This window comes from Medicago sativa, chromosome 2, assembly GCF_051527215.1.
Source record: "Medicago sativa cultivar Bolivia chromosome 2, Bolivia_mono, whole genome shotgun sequence".
NCBI lineage: Eukaryota > Viridiplantae > Streptophyta > Magnoliopsida > Fabales > Fabaceae > Medicago > Medicago sativa.
The window spans coordinates 29,210,879-29,235,625 of NC_140750.1; the positions used below are offsets into that span (position 1 = coordinate 29,210,879).

General features: G+C 33.2%; 1 protein-coding gene and 3 long non-coding RNA genes across 5 annotated transcripts; 3 read left to right on the top strand and 1 right to left on the bottom strand.

Annotated features, from left to right (window-relative positions):
• The first annotated feature begins 2,970 nt into the window (after nt 1-2,970).
• LOC146946054 (V-type proton ATPase catalytic subunit A-like) lies at nt 2,971-7,289 on the top strand. The gene is made up of 6 exons (XM_085744284.1): nt 2,971-3,525; nt 3,776-4,305; nt 4,524-4,718; nt 5,901-6,005; nt 6,096-6,185; nt 6,987-7,289. Exons 2-5 carry the CDS (start codon nt 4,222-4,224, stop codon nt 6,120-6,122), a joined length of 411 nt encoding a protein of 136 aa, XP_085600410.1. The 5' UTR covers nt 2,971-3,525; nt 3,776-4,221; the 3' UTR covers nt 6,123-6,185; nt 6,987-7,289.
• A 417-nt stretch (nt 7,290-7,706) lies between these two features.
• LOC146946055 (uncharacterized) lies at nt 7,707-14,944 on the bottom strand. 2 transcript variants are annotated; one of them, XR_015026594.1, is made up of 7 exons: nt 14,624-14,944; nt 14,175-14,372; nt 13,774-13,953; nt 8,646-8,740; nt 8,438-8,530; nt 8,234-8,342; nt 7,707-8,156 (listed from the first exon to the last, which is right to left on the bottom strand). It is a non-coding gene; the product is annotated as an uncharacterized LOC146946055 (long non-coding RNA). The 2 variants fall into 2 exon arrangements; XR_015026593.1 differs by having other exon boundaries at nt 13,774-14,095.
• On the top strand, nt 11,614-13,557 carry LOC146946056 (uncharacterized). Its single transcript, XR_015026595.1, has 2 exons — nt 11,614-11,722; nt 13,381-13,557. It is a non-coding gene; the product is annotated as an uncharacterized LOC146946056 (long non-coding RNA).
• A 6,222-nt stretch (nt 14,945-21,166) lies between the features above and the next one.
• Nucleotides 21,167-23,546, top strand: LOC146946057 (uncharacterized). The gene is made up of 2 exons (XR_015028217.1): nt 21,167-21,542; nt 23,289-23,546. It is a non-coding gene; the product is annotated as an uncharacterized LOC146946057 (long non-coding RNA).
• Nucleotides 23,547-24,747: the final 1,201 nt, after the last annotated feature.

Sequence of the window (24,747 nt, forward strand, 5' to 3'; positions counted from 1 at the left end):
TTTTGTCTGATATTTTTCTTATTATATACCAACACATGTTGTGCTTCTCTCGTATCTCTTTCTCTCTTTATCGCTCAGGTGTTAACAACTGTTATATGGACTTGATTTTGTAGTTATTTGCTTCGTGTATTTCCCTTGTTAAAAATTAAGTTGATCTTCAGACGAAGACATGTTTGATTTTGTGAGAGAGCGGTCGTTAGTTAAACTGGGTGTTGTCTATTTCTATAAAAACTAGTTTTTGTTTCATTATTTTTGTCTGCTGTTGTCTCGGCCAAACTATTAAATAACAATCGTGGTCGCGTATATTTTTGTCTGTTGTTGTCTCGGCCAAACTATTAAATAACAATCGCAGCCGCGTATAGAATTTTGTGATTTCACTTGGTATGAATTATGTGTTACGGATTGTGGTCGTCGTGGTGTGAATTTCTGACAACATAACACAAAAAACTTCAATAAGAGAATTAGTCATTATACACTTTGTTCATGTTTTTGGCATCCAAGGCCCTCTTTAAAACAATTCTATTTGGGATTTACAGGGAAAAAAGTTAATAGGAATAAACTTAATAAAGAAATAAGGGTTACACAAACAAGGGCAATTATATTTTGGACAAGAGCTACACAAACCAGCGTTAATTGGAGAAATGAAATATGGGTGAAGTATGTGCAAGATAATAATAGGAGATACATAATCCTTCAACAAAACAAAAAAATAACAGATATAAAATCAGGGTATTTTTGGGTAAGTAATTAACCAAAACAAGAATGAATATATAAATTATTTCTAAACTTAAAAGGTGGGTCATTTGATATTTCATGTGAGCAGTTAATTAATTGATGTGATTTGTTAGACTAAAGTTATATTAATGATTAGGATTTGGTTTCAAATTTAATTTGACACATTAGTATCATTTGATCTTACCTCATATATATATATATGTGTGTGTGTGTGTGTGTGTGTGTGTGTGTGTGTGTGTGTGTGTGTGTGTGTGTGTGTGTGTGTAAACTACTGTAATGATGTTTGGAAAAAATTGTTACTAATCACTATTTTTTTAGGTTTACAGACACTATTTCTTTGTTTATGGGAAACAATTAAATTAATGTCACAATTCAATGTTGCTAAAGGTCCTAAAACTAGTAGTGTGGTATATGTTCATGCATTGTAAACTTAAATACGAATGAGTCATTGAGAATCAACTTCAATGTTTTCAATGAATGATAAAAAAAAATGAGGAAATTAATGAATGTGTAGTGGGTTTGCTAATAAAGATCAAAATTCGGATAAGAGTGGGGGTGAAAAATTGGCACGAGATGACAAAAAAATTGAGATAAAAGTGGGAGAAAAAAAAATAGAATAAGTTTGCAAAATAGGTATAATATGAAAAAAAAAAAAATGGGAATTCAGGTTTCATGACTATTCTCATTTATGTATAATAGAAAATAAAATCAATTTTATTTTATGTATTGTGCATGTAGAACAACGTGTACTAATTTTCAGGTTGTGGATGTAGTACTACATATTCTCTTTTTCTTTATCGTCATTCAATAAAAGGTTTGCCAATAATAAAGAAATCAAATCAAATCAATGTAACAAATAAATATTTAATACTTGTACGAGGAAATCTCCTTCAAAAAAAATTGGAAGAGGAAATTGTGAGTTGTGAAAATTAATATATTTATAGTGAACCACAATGACGGTGTGTTTTTCATTTTTCACAAGTATTTGTAATTATATCTTTGCGCATCTTGTGTTTGGAGTTGCGCTACTAATAAATTTTGCCGATTAAAAAACCTATGTTTATTTCATAATTTTTGCATTAACATCATTAAATGTCAATAAAAGTAACATGATTTTTGGTTGGGAATAGAAATTAAACAACAACAACTTTAAACTTCAATAGTATGTCATTTAATGTGTTAATGTCTTAAAAAAAATCATTAATCATTAAACAATTAATAAACTTATTTATTTAAACGATAATTCTAATTAACTTCTTAAAATGTTAATAATTCACTTCTTGAAATCACCACCCATGAATTAATAGAACACATACAAATGTACTGATCATAAATAACAAATTTTGAGAATTTTTTTTCGTGTTAATCCCCCGGTTTTTAGAAGAAGACCTCCTGATAATACATAGTTCGGTTAACAAATAAGTTAAACCTAACCAAAAATAACCTCTCGTACGAATCTAACTTAGATTCTCCAGAACAATTTATTCTTTTGGTGGAGCTCCATAACCATTTGAGTTTAGTTAGTTGGTTAAGTTCGGGGATATTTTAACCCCAAAAACATATAAGAATTATATAACTATTAAGCTATTAGTTTTATAATATTATTAAAGTATCTCTAATGGGCGATGACACTAGTGCAAATCAGGGATACGAAACCTGTTTTTTAGAGATTTAAGACCTGTTTTTTGCCGGGGTTATATCAGCGGGTGTTGTAAGTTTGAGATACAACACTTGTTTTTTATTGGGTATAAAAACAACATATTGTACCTATTTTTTCTAATAAACTGGTGTGATATGTGTATTTGTAACCCCACTTTTACACTAAAATAGGTGTAAAATCGCGCATATAACACCAGTTTGAATACAAAATCAGGTGTGATAACAAACATATAACACCCATTTTATCAAAAAAACAGGTGTGAGAAAGTTAGTAGGAAATTAAAAAAAAATTAACCTGCAGGCACCGCCACCTACAGGTTATTCAATTCCACAATGCTTTTTTTTTTTTGGCAGTGAATATCATCTAATGTTTCTTCATCACTAGTACAAAAAACACTTATTAAGTCAGGGATTTTAAGTGGGCACTTATCCACCAGACTTAAAAACATGGGTAGAGGGGAGGATTTTAACTTCATTAGATATTAAATGGTTTAACCCCATTTAAAATCTAATTTATATATATTTATATTAAAATATAAGAAACATATATAAAACTTGTTCATCAATAACCCTTTCGTCTTTCCCCTCGTGAAACCCTTTTCCCCAAATTCTCACCCTTAAAACCCTTTCCCCCAAACTTGTTCATCAGCCAGCTCATAAACCCAAATTTTCCCCAAGCTCATGAATCGCAAATCTGAAGTTTGTATCTCGGCTCTCTCGTCTCGCAAATCTAAAATCACATACGCATTTTCGATCTCGGAATCTCAAATATGAAATTCCCATCTCGGATCTTTGGTCTAGTAGATCTGGCATCACAAACGCATGTCGAATCTCTGAAATCAATTCTGAGGCTGATCTCAAATTAGTTGATTTTGGTGGTTTGACGATGACGAGAAAATGACTAGAGTTGTCGGAACGCCGTATTACGTGGTTCCAAAAAGAGGACAAAACCCTCGTACTTGTTTTCATCATCATCTCTCTCTAATCTCACTCATTCACAATGCCGTACGGTGAATCCTCCACCGCTGCTTCCGTTCAGTTTCCGCCGGAGACCTTCGATCATGGAAAAACTCCTTCCCTTGACGTTGAGTCTTCTCTAGTCAAAAAAGATCCCACCAAAATTGCTAGAAAGTAAGTCACTTTTTCATACCCTTTTTGTTTTTCTTCACTCTACTACGTTTATTTTCAATTGGGCATGTGGAGGTTTGAGTATTAGTTACTATTTCAGATGATTTATTTAAGAAGATAATTATTCAATTCATGGAAGTATGTTAAATGCCTGAAATTTGATGTGATGTTGTTGGCTGTGCTTATGATTTTTATTCTTTGCTTGTATTGTGAAACTATAGAGAATCTTATGAATGTTTTGATCTTTTGGAAGGTATCAATTGGATTTATGCAAAAAGGCTATGGAGGAAAATACTATTGTTTATTTGGGAACAGGATGTGGGAAGACACACATTGCTGTGTTGCTCATGCACGAGATGAGGCATTTGATCAAGAAGCCGAACAAGGATGTATGAGTCTTTCTTGCACCCACCGTTGCTCTAGTTCATCAGGTGAGCTGTTGCACATTTTGAGGGTGGGGGGGTTTTGCAATATGACTTATGTTATGTGAGGTTGTTTAAGAGAACTTATGAAAACAATTTATGACAGTTTTCAAAACCTTTTTTCATAAATTCTCTAATATAGCTTATAAAAACAACTTATACACGTCCCATTTGTTATGATATTCTGTTCTATTTTATTACTGCTGACATGTGACGGAGATCTTTTAACTGGTGGAGACTTATATGTTGTATGTTTTCTAGCCAATTAGATTAGCCTATGCATTGTTATATATATGTCAGTATGATGGCAGATTCAACATCTAGGTGGGCAGAAGCATTGCGTGAAATTTCAGGGCGACTGGTGAGAATTTCAATTATGCAATGACAGATATTCACCAGTTCCTTTTAGAAAGAATTTGTTTCTTCTGAATGATTTATTATTTTTCGAGCTTTAGTTTCTGATGTTGGAGTTTCTTCCTCCACTAATGTAGAATAGATAATCATATAAATAATGACTAATGAGATACATGGACATTGATCATTGTAAATTGATGGGATTTTTTTTCTTCTTTCCCACAGGCGGAAATGCCTGCTGATAGTGGATATCCTGCTTACCTTGCTGCACGTTTAGCCTCATTCTACGAATGTGCTGGGAAAGTAAAATGTCTTGGAGGTCCTGAACGGACAGGTAGTGTAACAATTGTCGGTGCTGTTTCTCCACCTGGAGGAGATTTCTCTGATCCCGTGACATCTGCAACCCTCAGCATAGTTCAGGTAATACTCTACTATCAAATATATATTTGTCAAAATATAGGGCAACTTCCTGCAAATAAATTTTGCATTTCGTCGTCTTTCTGATGCCCATAAATTACTTAAACCCTTGTTGTCCCTCATCACTATGATCTTTGGTTATATTTCTTCTACCTATTCTTACCTATTCTTTCAGAACTTTCATTCGTCATGTAAGTTGATCTTTTGCTACTTGGCAGGTGTAAGACCCCAATATTTTTTTAAACATTATATATGCCATTTTCAGTCATTTTCTTAATTTATTATTTATTCAACAACTTATTTCATGGTTAGAGAATTTAAGAACAAGGTAGCTAGCACTCTCTTAATTAAATTTTCATGATTCAAAGTTTTTTTTTTACTTTATATTTAATTAATCATTTAGAATGCTATTTTAATCTATTTTAGTGGGAGCGTGACACACATACATGTGTGTATATTTGATTTAATTAGTTTGCAATAATGAAATTTTTTCATACCACTAATAAGAATGGATTGGCAATTGGCAATGCATTAGTATCACGTTAATCCTCTAGCAATTGTTACACATTAAAATTTGGTTGACCATCTCATTGCTCATCAATTTCATTTACCATGATTTCCATTGACCATGATTTCATTTACCATAATTGTCATAATTTCTCATTGGTATTCAGCCCTTGGTTTTAGACTTATGATATTGACTCATTGATACCTCAATAATACTCATAATGACATTTTAACTCCCTTGTATTTCCATTTGTTTTCCTTAAAGCATGTCATGCGTTTTTTCTGCTCCTGTCTTACACCCTTCTCATTAATTATATAAACTCCTATTGTGCATGACAATGCATATCACACATAACAAGCATCGAGTCCTATAACCTTCATTATATTTAACACTCCCTCATCCTTTATCAAATCAAGTTCTAAAGCTTTGTCCCATGCAAAAATCGTCTTTGAACTTAGTGCTTTAAAGGATGAGGAAAACGGCTTAAGGTAAGGGCTTTTTCCCCATACGTTCTGTGAACTGGCTTATATCTTATTCAAAGTATTCAACGGTATGTCCTAGAGTTGGTGTCTCTGTAACTCGTGTTTTCTCTTAAGCTATCATTTGTAATGGATATAGCTTGTGCTTGAGCTCTTAAAAATTATCATTATTTATAATATTTTCTATGGTATCATCAGGCACTTGAATCCTTTTATGAGCAATTTGATCCAGATTTTATAAACATTAGGACAAAGGCTCGTGAAGTTCTGCAAAGAGAAGCCGATCTGAATGAAATTGTCCAGGTGTGTCCCTTTGTGCATTAATCATCTTGGTTGTGTTGTTTAAAGAAATCTTCCTATGATCTTTCCTGGTATGGGTTGAAAATTATTCAGCTTCTTTTTGATGGGAGCTGGTACTGATGGTCAGAAGATAACTTACACCCTCATCAAGCATCGTTTGGGAGATCTCTTCTATCGTTTAGTGTGAGTAATTTTACTGCGACTCTTGATGACTTATTTTGACATGTAAATAGATGCAATTGAGGAATTATTATATTGACTCTAGTTCTTCTAGCTGAGTTACATTAAATCTTGGAGTTGATTAGTTATATGAATCACCTTTCCAAATTGTGTTGTCAATTAGGATCCTAGGTAGTGGCACTTTCCAGTTTGGTTGTTTGGAGTCAAAATATTTTATATGAATAGTATCGACACTGATTTTTTATGTTGTAAGGTCCTAAGTATGATGGACTTCTAGAAGTGACTCACTTATTTGTTAGTTATTTATTTTTCAAATCTCAATCATGTATGATTTTCATTTGATATGTTGATGCTATGGACAATTTAGACATCAGTTGCAATTTTATTACGTTGGATTCTGTTATATTTTTGTTTGAGAACACTCTATTTTTGCACTTACTTTTTTGTTTGAGAACACTTTGTTTTTGCACAGTTTTTTCAATTAATATTTTTACTTGTGATTTATATTGAGTGATCATCACTTCTTTGAATGAGAAATAATTTAATTTTTGGATTTATGAAAAGATGTGCCAAAATCATGTAATAGAATTGATTCTTAGGTTCATTTGAAGTAACTGGACTTGGTGTAAATTGTTGTACTAGGGTAGGAGTCGAACAATGTCGATGTTTATATTTTGTGAATGTTTTTGTATCAATGAATGATTTTGTATTAATGAGTTATTTTAAGGCAATGATTTTTCTCTTGCTTACTTGCATGTTTGTGTTGAATGTGATTTTACTAATTTAAAGCTTTTGTTGATGCAGAGAGCTTGATATAGTCCTCTTGCTTGTAGTTTTTTCTGGTGGCAAAGGAGTTATGGAAAATGTGTTTGTAGTTAATCTTGGTATATCATTCTAGAATTTCTTTCGGATGTGTTTAAGTTGCATGCTATTAAATTATTAAGTTGTATAATAGCATCAATTTTTGGATTTATTTGAAGTCATTGGACTAGGTGTAGATCAATTTCTATAGTAAGTGTGAATTCCTGACAATGTTTAGATTTTGTGCATGGTTTTATTTACAAGTTGGAATGAAATTAAAGTTCTATGTTGATATTTTGTATTAAATGATTGTGTATAATTTTCTGATTTATTATTATGTACAATATAGGAGAAACAGAGAAAAATATTTTTTTTTATTAAATATCTAGATTTTAAATCGGTTCAGCTGATATAAGTTGTATGATTTTAAATCGGGTCAATATGAACCTGAAATCAGAAAAATGTAATGAACTTTTCTAAATGTGGCCATCCGATTTAATTAATACATTTTTAAATCGGTTCAAGTAAAGAGACTTAAAAGCAAAAAACTTATTAAATCGGCCACCTATAAGTCGGGTCAAGAACCGATTTAAAAAGTCTTTTTTACCTGATTTAAAAAGTGTTTTCTGCACTAGTGCATAAACCAACATAGACATATAACTAATTATACTACAATGGTGCCTTGGGATAAATGCATACATTTTTTTTTTCAAAAGCAAAAAGTTAATGAATTAATAATTCCCCATTAAGCACAAGATGTACAAGGTAGAAAAAAGAAAATACAACTTAAGTCTAACCCACATATACAAACTTCATACAACAAAGAATACATCAAATGACTATAACAAATAAAAACAATAGAAAGATCACTAACTTGGCCCAATCAAATACACCAATTAACTCTTATTCATCACCCTTTGTGAGGCTATAGCAAACAACAACAACATAAATTTGTGGATCACTCCTAACAAAACTAAAACCACCGCACATCAGATAACAAATCTCTCAGCGCTGCTTTATTCATATAAAAAAGAGAACATGAGTGGAATGGGTCTGAAAGGCGGTGATCGTCTTAGGTCGACCTGCTTGTCCAACAACATATACTGCTTTGCCAACCCGAACATGCACCAATAGAGGCTTCAAGTTCTCATCCATAGTCAACAACATTCTCGGCTATTACAACAGAGTTTAACTAAGACTGGCTTCAAAATGAGGGATGGGAGAGAGAGGAATTTGATACTCAAACAAACCTGCATGGCCAACACGAGGAGCTAGAGAAGATGGTGATATTTTTCCAACACGATAGCTTTGATATCGAGGCGTTCATGCAACATAGCAACTGGTCCTGCAAGCCCTGTGCTATAAAAATTTGAAGCCACCAACTAAATTAGTTTGTTGTTTACAAAGGTTTAATTAAGAGACAGAAGCAGATGGCCAAATAAGGGTTAACTTACGGTGACAGTAAGACGCAATCAGAATCATAAGGAATAACTGTTAATAATCCTATTCTGAAATGTACAAGATACAAGACCTTAGGCAATCTGCACCTGTAATGTAGAAAATAAAATCATACCTTGTTGTAATAAGAGGTGGAGCATAAGTATAGAAAATAAAATTTATGAGAACAAAACGAAGAGAAGGAATCGAGTCACTTGTAGTAACCTTAGGTCGTGAACAGAGAAGGAATTCACCACACATAATGAGTGGTGAGCAAAGGCCGTAAACAGCGGAGGTCGTGAACAAGAAGTGAACTCTACCTGCACCATTCAAACAAGATTAATCAATCCTAATAAACACACCCAATGCTTTAATCAACTACAAACAAATACTAAAGTAACCCATAAAAGTATAACAATATAATGATAAAATTCAAGTGCAGAAGAAGACATTTATTTTATGGTTATTTTATTATTAATTAGTAATACTTATTTTATATTTAATAGTGATTATGAAAAAAATAGATTTATATTCATTCAAGCTGTGAAAGTGAAACTCAAAGCAAGGAAAAAACATGAGTGACAGTTTGAAGGAAAAAGTGAACGCCATAGGAGAGTGTCTCAAAATCAATAAAGCTGTCCTAATTCTTAACATATGATTCTACTAATAGTGAACAATGGAAATTCGTTTGAATTTGAGAAAATTTGTCCCTGTCATAATTCTAAACATGATTCTAGTAATAGAGAAATCTGATTTGTCTCTAGACTATGCAGCAAAACTAAAACAATTATTATTTAACATTTTTAAGCTCGTTTTGGGTGTGGGATAGAGGTTGTAAAGTGTGACTTGGTGGTTTTCGGATATGGATCTATGACAAGTCATGGCATCATGATTGCAGACTACGTTGAGCAAGTTGGCGCAAGTGCAACTATGAAGGTATTTCACTCATGCTATTCTACCTTTTTTTTTAATCAGGATACTTTATTAAAAACAAACCTGGCACAAGACGTACTAAACGGGAAGGCTAACGGAACAACACACCAACCAAAACAGAGGCTGCAACAACAGCACATAGCTGTTGTCACACAACCGCTGTCACGCCAAAAACAGCCTAAAAAGCTCTTAAACAGCCCCTAAACCCCACCCAGCCGAGCCACTATCAACCCAATAAAAGAAAACAGTACCGAAGACAAGGCACAACAGGTGAACGACCAACAATCTGCTCCCTTCAGTCACCAAAAAAGACCTTAAACCACTACCTCCTCATGCACTCTCTCAGATTCCAACACCACTCGTAGAAAAGACAAGATGCAATCTTCAATCTACTCAAAAACCAATGTCACGATACAAGTTTAATTTCCTCAACATCAATATCCTTTCCCCTGTTATTGAAAATTCGCCCATTCCCTTGTTATTTAGTAGATCCCACTACACTATCACAAGTCCATGTCTCATAAATGGAGCAAAAAATAAATGGACCAAAGCTAGACTTCATTCAATTACTAGTCTACTAGATACATCTATTACTCATTTTTAGAGCACATCCTTACAGTTTAATCGCTGAATCTTTGCATGAATAAGAAAATGGAGATGTGAAATCTCTATAATAGTTGACACACAAACTGAAAACGTGACATTTGTCTTTAATGAGTAACTTACTCACATGAGTGCATTATACAAAACATATTCATTTCACATAAATTGTTGAAATTCGATGACTCAATAGTCTAGCTACCAAAAATGTTATTTCAATTCAAAAACTTGTTGTGAGGTAAATCTTCAAAAGGTCAATTAACTATACTGTAATGGTAATTGTGTGAAATTGATATATAAATAATTTGTACTTAAAAACTAGGGAGCAATTCAACTCTTATCAATATTAAAAGGGTCTATGATCTCTAAGATATCTGCTAGTGTTATAATTTGAATAAGATAAATAATTAAAATTATTTGACATCTCTAGAAGAAATAATCATTTAAAATATAAAAGAAACACATGTGAATCTATTATCATACTCATAAAACACATATTTAATCTCTTGGTTAATGATAAAATATAACAGAAAATCATATTCGTGTGTCTTTCCTTATAAGCAACATTTTCAGTAAAAAAGCAAAGCCACAAAAATCGATGGAAGTATAGAATTAAGATGAACTTAAGCCAAAATGAATCATGAAAGACCAGTGGCATATCATTTCTTTTTCAGAGCAAATACATTTCCAAAACTGATTTATCTCTCTTCTCAGGATCTGTTTAGATCAGTTTATTTAAATTATATGTTGGCATATGAACTGTTGAAACCATTTGTTAGAGCTTATGAAAACAGTCTATGACATGGCCACAAACTATTTTCAACTTATTTTCATAAGCTATCCAATAGAGCTTATAAATACAAGTTATAACTTTTATGGAAACCATTCAACTTTATTTCATATTTTGTCATAAAAATAGCTTATACATTGTAATATCCCGCCTGACAGTATCGGTATATTACCCGTTGACCGTGTTAGATGAATTTAATTCATGGAAAGTAAGTTATTGGAAATATTTTAAATGACATGTCAGCTATTTACGGGGAAAGTATCAGAGTCGTTTTAAACACGCAATAACCAAGGGTAATATGGTAATTTCATGTGGGAAGGATATTTATTTGGTAAGACACCCAAAATATCTCATTTGTAATCTTCTTTCTCTCTCTAAGTTGAAGTAAGCAATTTTCTCTTCTTCCTCTTTTCTCCCACACACCCTCTTCCTCTCTTCTCTCTACCAAATCTTCCCAAATCTTCATCCTCTCATGGCAAGTTTTTGGATTATGTTTCCTCAAGATCTCTTAAGTTAAGGAAAGCTTGAATTTGGTTTAATTTCTCTACTTCTCCTCTCTTTCAAGAAGTTAGGGTTTTGGTAGTTTGGGAGTTTAAACATAAAGTTGTGCTTGAAGTGGTTCCTTTATGATTAAAGAAGGAGAATAGATGATGTTTAGAGGTTGGGTTGAAGGACTAAAGTGTGGATTGTGATTCTTGGAGTTTTGGAATCAAGAAGGCAAGTTAAGATTTGTTTGATGAAGTGTATGGAAAACTAGGGTTTGATGTATGGTGAAGAGGGATTCAAATTGGTACAAGGAATGGTTTCTACATGATCAAGGGTAATGTTGAGGTATGGTTTTGAGCTTGAAATGGTGTCTTGGTTTGCAAGAAAAGGATGATAGGTTTGAATGGTATGAGCAAGGAAGCAAAGGGAGCAAAACTAAGGTTTTGGGCATGTTGATGCTTGGAGCTTGGAGTTGCTTCAAGATAGTGATTAGGTGAGTTCCTTAGATAGCTCCCACCCTTGGGATTATGTGATATATGATTGTATGATAACCATGAACTTTTCTAGGGTTTTTATATGTATATGTTACCCCTTTTTGTGTCATGCATAAATGTACATGTGAATACTTGTTTTGAGACTATTTTACAGGTTCTATATGATCTTTAGCAACTTGCCATGCATTGGGATACTTGTATTGAGGTTTTTGGGTCAAAAACTCTATTTTTGAATGTCTGGACAGTCCTAGCTCGCAGTGGCGAGTAACTACTCGCAGTGGCGAGCTGGAAGTCGAAGGAGGGGTGTTACTCGCCCCCAGCTCGCATACAACTCGCAGTGGCGAGTAAGGATTACTCGCAGTGGCGAGTAAAGCACTCGCAGTGGCGAGTGACAGGGTGCCAGCTCCCTGTTTGCGTGCTTCAGGTCCTTTTAATGCACTTTGGTCCAGTTTCTTCGAGCATTCTTTTATAGTACTAAACCCCTCAATACATGACTCCCAGGCTTGGACTTTTAAAAATGTTTCTTGATAGTTAAGCAAGTATTCATAACGTATAAATAAGCATGGCATACAAGAGTTTAGTACGTGAATCGAATGGGTAGCAAGCATTAACTAAGGAAGGGAATGGAATTAGAACCTCGACGTAGAAGTTGAGATTTAGTATGTTGAACAGAAATTGATATGTATGATAAAGTGCGATGAATATTCTTCTACGCTCATGAACTTATATGTTATTACCCAAGGGATCGATTAAGGATCCGAGTTAAGGAAATTAACTCAAGAGGTTATAGATTAACCATTCATGTATGCATAAGATTATGATTAATGAATGTGTAGGTGCCATGTCTCTTGTAATCCATGAAGGTATGGATTCAAGGGGTTCTCATGATGAGAACGGGGAAGGCTCCGTAAGGGGATCACATGGTACTGAGTAATGAATATGTAGGTGTTCGTGTCTCTTGCAATCCATGAAGGTATGGATTCAAGGGGTTCTGATGATGGGAACGGGGAAGGCTCCGTAAGGGGATCGCACGACACTGAGGGAGTCCGATGTACGTACATCGGTCATGATGGGATTGTTCTCGGGGTTACTCCACCCGGGACTCTCCGTAAAATGAATCAAGATAATGATTGTTTGTTCAACGCTAACTTAATGAATGAACTTATGTACGACCATGCATGTTATGTTTATGATTATGTCTATCATTATGTAAGAATGATTCCATGTAAGTTTATGTTCAAGAAAAGAGCACTAGATGCTATGCGACAAGTATAAGACATGGAATGGAGCAAGTAAAGATTATGATACCGGTGACGATCTTAGGTTTCCCCTAATCGTCCGGTCTAGATTCGTGTCATGACATGTTATGCTTATGCCTTGATACATAGAGCGTATCCTTGGCAATGCGGTCCTAGACTCCCCCTCGGCCGCCATGACACGTATAGGAAGTGAAGCCTATAACAAGTATGATATGATTATGACGGCTCTAGTATGCACTACCGTCTAAGTATGCAAGTCCCCACACACGTATAATCAACCGTCAGGTTGTAATGTAGACACGTGGTGACCGTAGGTTTCCCTTGAGGTTGCCTATAGCCTAGGATTTAGGGGAACTCACTGAGACATTATGTCTCATCCCAATCCTTATTTGTTTCAGATAAGCAGGATGTTTATGCATGTTCGGAGCCGGATGGATATTACTTCAAGGGTTCGTTCGTAAAGTTGCAGGACGTTATAGACATCAAGGATGTAATTTTATGTATGGATGAGTTGTGATGTATTATTATTTATACGAACGTAACTTGTTGTAAATATTATTCATTCGAAGTTTTAATTGTTGTATATTTTAATGTATCCAGTACTAATATTAACGCACGTGTCAGACTTTCTAGATACGTCTGGTATAGGTGTTACATACATGAACACTTATAAGATAAACGCTTATGCGATAAACGCTTAATTAAGTTGCTTATCCAAACAAAGTCTTATATAAGAAAGGAGATACAAATATTACAAAGAGATTGCATAATTTGAAACAAAAAATACTAACCTAATTTGATTGGGGATTCATTAGAGGCACATAGCATTATCAAGAACTCTTGATTCAGTCACGTATCCATTCAGCTAGTATCCATTCCACACACAATTCTGACACAATCCCCTAATATGTATGATCATGTCTTCTCTCCAAATGTGTTTCAACAGTGAATTTAACGAGATCTAATTTTTTCTGTAGGGTTTGAAACTAATTTTCCCAATTCTTAAGAAAACAAACGTGAAGAATTAAAACTTAGAAGTATTGAATTGTTGTATTCTTGGTGAAACAATACCTTTTAATCTGAATCTTTCTAGGGATTTATAATGTTAGTGCACTGGATGGATAAACACACTGACATAAGTGACGGTGTTCTAATTATCCAAAAGCAGTAATCAGAAGGAAAGAGATAGTACCTTGGAGTAAATCCCAAAGACTCAGAGAGATAAAAAAGAAGAAAGGAAGATCGGTGCTAGACTTTTCAGAGCTGAATCCCTTTTCACTCAATAAGAAACACAATTCACTTCACTTCAAAATTGAGGACATGAGAGTTTGATTGAGGAAGGGGAGTTCTATAGTAAAATCCCAACCTGATTATCATCTCAATAAGTTCCCTGCATTGGACACAATTCACTTCAAAATCTCAACCTTCAACATGCCCACAAAAAAATTATAATACAATGCACTCAAAAATTGCAACTTTCAACAACCCCATAGAAAGATTACGAAAAAACCAACATAATTCACTTAAAAATTGCAACTTTAAACATGCCCACAATAAAATTATTAAATAAAGGTTAAAATAGCTTATGGGGTTTTGGAAAATTAATCAAAAATTGAAATTTGGGAACGAGAACGAACGAACCTGTCGCTTGGATCGATAAAGGAAATGTTGGGTGGCGAGTTTGAAAGTGTATTCGTCGGAAGTGGGAGTTCGATAAGTGAGCGGCAGAGTTTGATTGAGTAATGGTAGTGATGGATATTGAAGAAACAGAAAACGTATATTTGGAGTAAATCAGTCCCTTTTCAGAACCAATAATCGGTGAGGTTTGGGTGAGATTGGATGAGAGTTCCATTGGGTAGCCGGGAGTTCGATTGAGGGTATGGTGAGCAGAGACAATGGATTTAAGCTACTGATGGATATTGAAGAAACTTAAACGTATATACATGGAGAAAAGATTGGTTTGTTTCTTTTTTTTAGTTTTTTAGTTAAGAGTGAGAGTGAGATGGGGAAAGTCTTAGTGGGTCCAGGATTGTGAAGAAAAAATTATTTGGTTTGTTTAAAAAAACATGGAGAAAAGATATTATACCTTCTTTTTTTTTTCTTCTTAAAATCAGGTTTGCAATGGTATTTAGGAGCATAAATAGCTAAGTTTGTTTAATTTAAAGATTGAAAAGCTGAGGTCAAAGGTTCGAATCCTGGCAAAGAAATAAAAACATTAAATATACTTAAATTTCACACCTTTTTTTTTATAAAATCAGATATAAAATAATATTTACAAGTTTGCCACCTTATTTTTATTTCATATTTGACCCCCTTTATTCTTAAAATTAGGTTTTGAAACGTACTCGCTAAAGCAGAATTTGCAATATATTTACAAAACTGCCACCTTATTTATATTTCACACCCTTTTTCAATAAAATAGGTATAATACAAATAATTCTTTTGTCAATTTTGCACTAGTGTGATCTCTCTAATAACATGAAGATATTTTTTTATTCCTTTAATAGAGAAAAACTAAGAGGAATTGTTGTGAAAATCAAAGGCTTCTACTCTCTCTCTCTCTCTCTCTCTCTCTCTCTCTCTCTATATATATATATATATATATATATATATATCAAAAATGATGGTCTCATTGGATACTTTATGAATTAAAAAATTAAGAATCGTTGAAATGGAATAATGTAAAGTTATTGATATAGTGCATTTAATAATTTCTAAAGAGTTTTTTTTTCTGAAAGGAATAATTTCTAATGAGTTGTTGGATTGAAGTGAATGAGTACTTAATATTTATTAGCATTAAAAAATTATAAATTAAAAATGTATATGCGTAAGACTTACGTAGGGGCCACTCTAGCTATCTCTCGATAAATGCGTCATTGGATATTTCTTAGACTTATATAATTAGTGGAGAGACCAGCAACATTTTGTTTAATTATAAAAAAAAAAAGTGGTAGAGGCGAGATTTGATAATTGTAACAGATCTTATCTCAGTTCAATGTTTGATGATGAGACAACGTTATATGATAAGTTAATTTTGAAATTTATTTTATGTTGTTTCTCTAGTTAAAAATATTATCATGAATATTAGTTTAGTTGGAAACAAACATGATAGAATAAGAAAATCATTTAATGATTTACCAAAACAACATAATTTAAAATAGAAATTGAAATGTAATAAAGTGAAAATAAAAAATAATTTGATATTAAAGTATCAATGAGTATTATGAGTATGTAGAAGAAAAAAATTAAGCTCACGTGCTTAATGAGCTCCACCAAATGATGAATCATTCGGTAGAACCCGAGTTCAATTATTGGGAGAAAAAAATTCTTGTTCAAACTATACCTCCCTCACGATTGAACTTCGAATTACTAGGGTCTCATATTGATATTAATAAAGACAATTCAATTTTCCATTTATTGCAAAGCTGACAAAGGAAAGAAAAAAAAAGGGAAATACGTATTACAAAACTCCTCAATAACAACAAAAGTATATTTTGTAAAGAGAAAAAAAAAAAAAAACAACAGTAGATATCACAGAGATAAAAAGAGAAAAATAAGTCTATTCTCCGTTAAAAAAAATGAGTGTATTATATTATTAACTTGTAATTACTTTTCTGTCAAATGATGTGTCATACTTATATGAGAATACAAGGTACAAGTCAAAGGTATGGAAAAATAACTTATGGACATCCACACATATTATTCAAGCAACTCCTCATATTGTATGAGTTTCCTTCCCCTTGGTCCTTTAATATGTAATTGAACTCCCTTCAACATATTCTTCTTTTTTACATTAGAGGCTTCTTCTCTAGATGTTTTATCATTTAAAAAACACAAAATAAATGTAATATAGAGTGAAAAAACACAATTCAAAAAACTCAACTTGATTGCTGAAAAAAATTCAAAATTACATATAATATGTTAGAAAATAAAACCGAGACAACTCAATTAGTCCATACTTGAACTACCATCACAAAAGAGACAATTAGTCCCTTAGAATAAGTCCCTACTGGACAAATTCAGAGTGATCGATACCATATTTAATCAGGCAAAAAAAAGTAATAAAAATCAACTTCCTAGTTATTGGTACAATAGTTAAGTAGGCAACCAAAAAAATGGTAATGAAAATAAATTTTTGAGTGATTGATTCCATATTTTCCTTGCCTTCCATGTTTACATGCATCTTGAATATTCTATAAATACCAAACATTTCTTTCACTAAATATATCCCTCACTCCTTCAATCCTTCTCTCACTTTCAATTCATTTTCCGATCTAAAGGTATACAGTTATGCTTGTGACGCTTTTCATTTTATTTATCCATGTGTGTTAATGTTGGCAAATTGTTTCCCAAAAGTAGCATATCACACAACCTTATCATGCAACACTCTAAAATGTTTTATTTTGAAATGATTTTCATTAATGCAAACAAACACATGCTTTTGTTTTTCTTAAAAAATTCTAAAGTAATGTCATTTTATATAACTTGTAATAGACAACCATAAAATTCATTTTAGGGTAATATGTTGTTATTACTCTATAGGTATCAATTAACTAGCCATGTATGTAGTTTTGCATATATTTTTTTTACACGATATGTGGATTTTTAAGGTGTGAAAATATACTTTAATGTCCATTTATTTCTATCTTCATCAATTGATAAGTTTTTTATTCAACTTTTACTGCGAAATAAAATTGAATAATGGCAGAAAAAACAAGATCTACAAAGAGAAGAGTTATGGCAAACTATGAGATGAAAAAGATAGCTTCAATATTGGTGATGATAATGTTCGTTGTTGCTCAAGCCGATGATTCTCGCCCTATGTCATCAACATCTGAACTTTCTTCAGTATCGGAGACAATCGGTTGTCTTGGCAGGTGTGCTTCTCGATGTAGAATAGCGAGAATATTTATGGGTGCTTATGCAGCTTGTACAGCAGGATGTGGAGTAGTAAAATGTAGTGGAGGGTCAACAACAGCTGATAATAAGGTGTCATTAATAGCTGCTTATGATTGTGCAACTAGTTGTGCTGTTTCTAAATCCAATAACATCGAAGGTATGCACGCTAAATTTTATCCCTTACATTATATGATAAATCTGTTAAATTATATTTTATAGATGCTCAAATGGTGTTTCTTACCATAATTTAAATTTTGACAGACGCTCAAGGTTCAGTAGAGCACATCGTGAGTTCATGTTTGGGAGCTTGTAAGAACAAATAGCTTGTAACATATGACGATAAATTTCCTGAGAGATAAATTTAATAAGGGAAAATTTATTTAAATATAATAATATTGTAATGAAAATGTTATAAAGGATTGGGACTTCCAATCACCATTTATATTTATCTTTTGTGGAATGTTGCAAAAGGAGACAATATGAAAACTAATGAAAAAGGAATATTTGATTTGCCTGATCACCATGGACTTTTTATCTTCAGGTTATACGTAGTTTCTGCTAATAGGAATTAGCCAAGTCCTTTTCTTTTGATTTATTTTGATTTGTTATTTCTCTCAAATATTTTTCTTTTAAGAAAAGTGAAATATTTTAAATAAAAAAGAGGTAGAAAAATTTGGGGGACATAACTGTGACCCATCAACGACATAATCAACCTTTAAAAGGGAATTATAACTTGGTTAACATTGATAAATATAAATATAACTAGATGAATTTAAATCCGTTAAGTGAATCCAAATGCGCAACTGAAAAATACATTTCATGCTTTAAAAATGATGTGTAGAAGAAAGCGAGGAGCATTATATCAAACCAGAGACAAGCGTATTTAAACCATATTTTATTTTTAATGAATCGTAAATAAACCGTCAACCAGAAAAGATAGATTCACGGCGACCAACAGTCCCTGCAACATAATACATTATAGTTTTCTCTCAAATCAATTCAACCTACGTTTACTTGGGTTCTAATTGTGCCAACAGAAGAAGGTTTGAAGATGAGAGCATGTGTGATCAAGCAACTGAAAAGAATGTCATAATCGACGAAGTTGTAAGCGAAAAATAAGTGAAAAGGAAACTAATTTGTTTCATTAAATTAGAGATAAGAGCTTAAAAATGTTTGTTTATATGTTTCATGTTATTTTCTACATGCACTTAATTAGTTTTTGTTTTTTTTTAATATCCTTGAGAGGCATTGGTTGGAGTTCTAGTAATCAACAATTAACAATTACTCTCTCTTTCATTTTCTTTTTTTAATTTATGCTTTGAGCTTACCATGAATGTGATTTATGGAAAGTGTACTTTGCTCATTTTTATTTAAATAATACTTGAGTGATCCATTGAATTCCTAATACATGTTTTTACAAGAAATCACATATTATATCATATCTTTTGAGATTGTGCTTCTCTAAATCAATCATGCATGTTGTTATGTTTTGTCTGATATTTTTCTTATTATATACCAACACATGTTGTGCTTCTCTCGTATCTCTTTCTCTCTTTATCGCTCAGGTGTTAACAACTGTTATATGTACTTGATTTTGTAGTTATTTGCTTCGTGCATTTCCCTTGTTAAAAATTAAGTTGATCTTCAGACGAAGACATGTTTGATTTTGTGAGAGAGCGGTCGTTAGTTAAACTGGGTGTTGTCTATTTCTATAAAAACTAGTTTTTGTTTCATTATTTTTGTCTGCTGTTGTCTCGGCCAAACTATTAAATAACAATCGTGGTCGCGTATATTTTTGTCTGTTGTTGTCTCGGCCAAACTATTAAATAACAATCGCAGCCGCGTATAGAATTTTGTGATTTCACTTGGTATGAATTATGTGTTACGGATTGTGGTCGTCGTGGTGTGAATTTCTGACAACATAACACAAAAAACTTCAATAAGAGAATTAGTCATTATACACTTTGTTCATGTTTTTGGCATCCAAGGCCCTCTTTAAAACAATTCTCTTTGGGATTTACAGGGAAAAAAGTTAATAGGAATAAACTTAATAAAGAAATAAGGGTTACACAAACAAGGGCAATTATATTTTGGACAAGAGCTACACAAACCAGCGTTAATTGGAGAAATGAAATATGGGTGAAGTATGTGCAAGATAATAATAGGAGATACATAATCCTTCAACAAAACAAAAAAATAACAGATATAAAATCAGGGTATTTTTGGGTAAGTAATTAACCAAAACAAGAATGAATATATAAATTATTTCTAAACTTAAAAGGTGGGTCATTTGATATTTCATGTGAGCAGTTAATTAATTGATGTGATTTGTTAGATTAAAGTTATATTAATGACTAGGATTTGGTTTCAAATTTAATTTGACACATTAGTATCATTTGATCTTACCTCATATATATATATATATATATATATATATATATATATATATATATATATATATATATATATATCTGTGTGTGTGTGTGTGCGCGCGTGTGTGTGTGTAAACTACTGTAATGATGTTTGGAAAAAATTGTTACTAATCACTATTTGTTTACACTATTTCTTTGTTTATGGGAAACAATTAAATTAATGTCACAATTCAATGTTGCTAAAGGTCCTAAAACTAGTAGTGTGGTATATGTTCATGCATTGTAAACTTAAATATGAATGAGTCATTGAGAATCAACTTCAATGTTTTCAATGAATGATTAAAAAAAAATGAGGAAATTAATGAATGTGTAGTGGGTTTGCTAATAAAGATCAAAATTCGGATAAGAGTGGGGGTGAAAAATTGGCACGAGATGACAAAAAAATTGAGATAAAAGTGGGAGAAAAAAAAATAGAATAAGTTTGCAAAATAGGTATAATATGAAAAAAAAAATGGGAATTCAGGTTTCATGACTATTCTCATTTATGTATAATAGAAAATAAAATCAATTTTATTTTATGTATTGTGCATGTAGAACAACTTGTACTAATTTTCAGGTTGTGGATGTAGTACTACATATTCTCTTTTTCTTTATCGTCATTCAATAAAAGGTTTGCCAATAATAAAGAAATCAAATCAAATCAATGTAACAAATAAATATTTAATACTTGTACGAGGAAATCTCCTTCAAAAAAAATTGGAAGAGGAAATTGTGAGTTGTGAAAATTAATATATTTATAGTTGTAACATCCCGCTCGTCAGCTAATGGAAATTTCATCTCCTAAATGTATCAGAGGACTAAGATTCATAGAAAGTGATCATGATGAATAAAGTAAGTACGACGAAAGATATTAATGAGTAATATCAGTCAAGCATGAGTTATGTATCAGAGTCAGGTGAACACGACTGAGGCGAAGGGCAAAGTGGTAAAACGTCGCAAGCGACTATATAAGGCCATAAGGGCCATTTTCCCTCATTTCCCACTTCACTTTCTCTCTCTAGGTTTTGGGCAAAACATTTCTCTCCTCCTTCTCTCTAGAATTTCGCCCTCCTTCCCTCTCCAAATCATCCAAACTTCTTTCAAATCATGATCAAGCATGGATTAAGGCAGCTTAGCAAGCAAGAAACACATAAGGGAAAGGATTGAGGCATGGTTTGGTGAAAAAGGGCTAAGGATCAAAAGCTAGGGTTTGATGCTAGATGCTTGAGAAGTGGCAAGGAACATGTTAGGTGAGTTCCATAGATAGTTTACCTTCCCTTGGTTGTGTAAATTCATGCTAGAAAGTAGTAATTTATGTTTATGAGGGATTTGGAACCCTAATGGACTTTTGATAAATTCTTGTTGATTTGATGTTAAATTGCCATGAAATATGTTTATAAATGTATATATATGTTGCTGGATGTTTTGGTGCATTGCAGGAACCATTAGAATGAGTTTTGGGTCAAAAATTGGAAATTTTGTACCACAGACCCGAAGAGCTACGCTATTAGCGAAATCTACGCTAATAGCGAAATTCTCAGGATGAGCCACGCTCCAGGGGCGCTATTAGCGCAGCCCTCTGGACCAGCCAACATGCTTTATGGCTGTTGGCTCAGTGTGGGTCCGTGGTGCATTCCGATGTTTTTCTTTCAACGTTTTACAACTTTATAACCCCAAAACAACATCTAGGCAATGCACATAACATCGAACGATTCTTGAAAAGAAAATCATGGAAATCTTAACATGAATGACAAGAGTGATTCAAGAGAGTTTAGCCAAGTTACTCGGGTAGCAAAGAACTAGGCATGGGATGAAAATAGAGCCTTGACATAGCTTGTCAAGAACTAGAATAGTTAGTAAAGAATAGAATGTTAGGCATGAGTGGAATGCTTGACTAGAGGCGAAGAGATATAGAGTATTCTCTTCGTATAGAAACTAGAGAGCCATACGAGTATGGCAAGGCGTGAATTGATTAGACATCTCTTCACATAGCAAGTTAAACAAGCATATAGTTTACCTCTAGTTGGATCGTATAGGCATCCGAGGTAAAAGAGATAGCTAGCATAGATTTAATACTCATGCATTTATAGACCAAGACTTTAAAGTTAAGGTGCCATGTCTCTTGTGTCCACATTAGGTTGGTGCAAGGGGTTTCCATTAGGTGAAACGGGGTTAGCCGTAAGGAACCCGCATGTCACTTAGTAAGAAAGATGTAGTGGCCGTGTCTCTTGTGTCCACATTAGGTTGGTGCAAGGGGTTTCCATTAGGTGAAATGGGGTTAGCCGTAAGGATCCCGCACGTCACTGCAGGAGTGCCGTTGGTTATACCTTAGATAGGTTTCCATCGGATAGATAGGGATTGCGCTCGGGGTTACTCCACTCGGGGCTTTCCGTAAAATGAACTCAGATAATGTTTGTTTGTTAAACGTTAACTTTATGAATGAATCTGACTGTGCATATTATTAGATATATTATGTTATGTCATAGAGCCTTGACGTAGATCGTCAAGAATAGTAGAGCCTTGACGTAGATCGTCAAGAATAGTAGAACATAGACGTAGATCGTCAAAACTAGTATGATAGTAAGATAGAATATGTTGTGAGATACAACATAGTTATGCATAGAGCAAGTATAGAGAAAGATATGCCGATGACGATCTTAGGTTTCCCCTAATCGTCCGGTTTAGAATTGTGTCATGATTATAGTATGCTTAGGCCTCGATACGTAGAGCGTATTCTTGGCATTGCGGTTTTAGTTTCCCCTCGACCGCCATGACACGTATAGGATGTGAAGCCTATAACAAGTGAGATAAGACTAAGACGGCCCTAGTATGCACGACCGTCTAAGTATGGAAGTCCCCACACACGTATAATCAACCGGCAGGTTGTATTTTAGACACGTGGTGACCGTAGGTTTCCCCTTGAGGTTACCTATAGCCTAGGATTTAGGGGAACTCACTGAGACATTATGTCTCATCCCAATCCTTATTTGTTTCAGATAAACAGGTTGGATTAGCAAGCTAGTAGCCGAATGGATGATGCGTCAAGTGTTCGTTCGTACCCGCTGCAGGATGAGATGGTTATGCAAGGATGCATTCATTATACTTTAGAAAAGTTGAGTTGTATTATTATGTACGAACACATTTGATTGTATTTATATTCATTCGTAGCTGTATTGTTGTAAATTTTAATGTATCCAGTACTAAACTTAACGCACGTGCTAGACATTCTAGATACGTCTAGTATGGGTGTTACAATAGTGAACCACAATGACAGTGCGTTTTTCATTTTTCACAAGTATTTGTAATTATATCTTTGCGCATCTTGTGTTTGGAGTTGCGCTACTAATAAATTTTGCCGATTAAAAAACCTATGTTTATTTCATAATTTTTGCATTAACATCATTAAATGTCAATAAAAGTAACATGATTTTTGGTTGGGAATAGAAATTAAACAACAACAACTTTAAACTTCAATAGTATGTCATTTAATGTGTTAATGTCTTAAAAAAATCATTAATCATTAAACAATTAATAAACTTCTTTATTTAAACGATAATTCTAATTAACTTCTTAAAATGTTAATAATTCACTTCTTGAAATCACCACCCATGAATTAATAGAACACATACAAATGTACTGATCATAAATAACAAATTTTGAGAATTTTTTTTCTTGTTAATCCCCCGGTTTTTAGAAAAAGACCTGCTGATAATACATAGTTCGGTTAACAAATAAGTTAAACCTAACCAAAAATAACTTCTCGTACGAATCTAACTTAGATTCTCCAGAACAATTTATTCTTTTGGTGGAGCTCCATAACCATTTGAGTTTAGTTAGTTGGTTAAGTTCGGGGATATTTTAACCCCAAAAACATATAAGAATTATATAACTATTAAGCTATTAGTATTATAATATTATTAAAGTATCTCTAAATTTTATCCCTTACATTATATGATAAATCTGTAACACCCATACTAGACGTATCTAGAAAGTCTAGCACATGCGTACTAGACGTATCTAGAAAGTCTAGCACATGCGTTGAATTTAGTACTGGATACATTAAAATATACAACAATAAAATTTTCGAATGAATGTTTATAAAACAAATTGCGTTCGTTCATACAATAACATAAACATCTTATCCATACATAGAAAATCACATCCTTGATATCCTTGGCATCTTGTAGCGATAAAAGCGCGCACTTGTTGAAACATCCATCCGCTTCAAGCTTGCATACCAACTTGCTTATCTGAAACAAATAAGGATTGGGATGAGACATAATGTCTCAGTGAGTTCCCCTAAATCCTAGGCTATAGGCAACCTCAAGGGGAAACCTACGGTCGCCTCGTGTCTACAATACAACCTGCCGGTTGATTATACGTGTGTGGGGACTTGCATACTTAGACGGTGGTGCACACTAGAACCGTCATAATTTATCATACTTGTTATAGGCT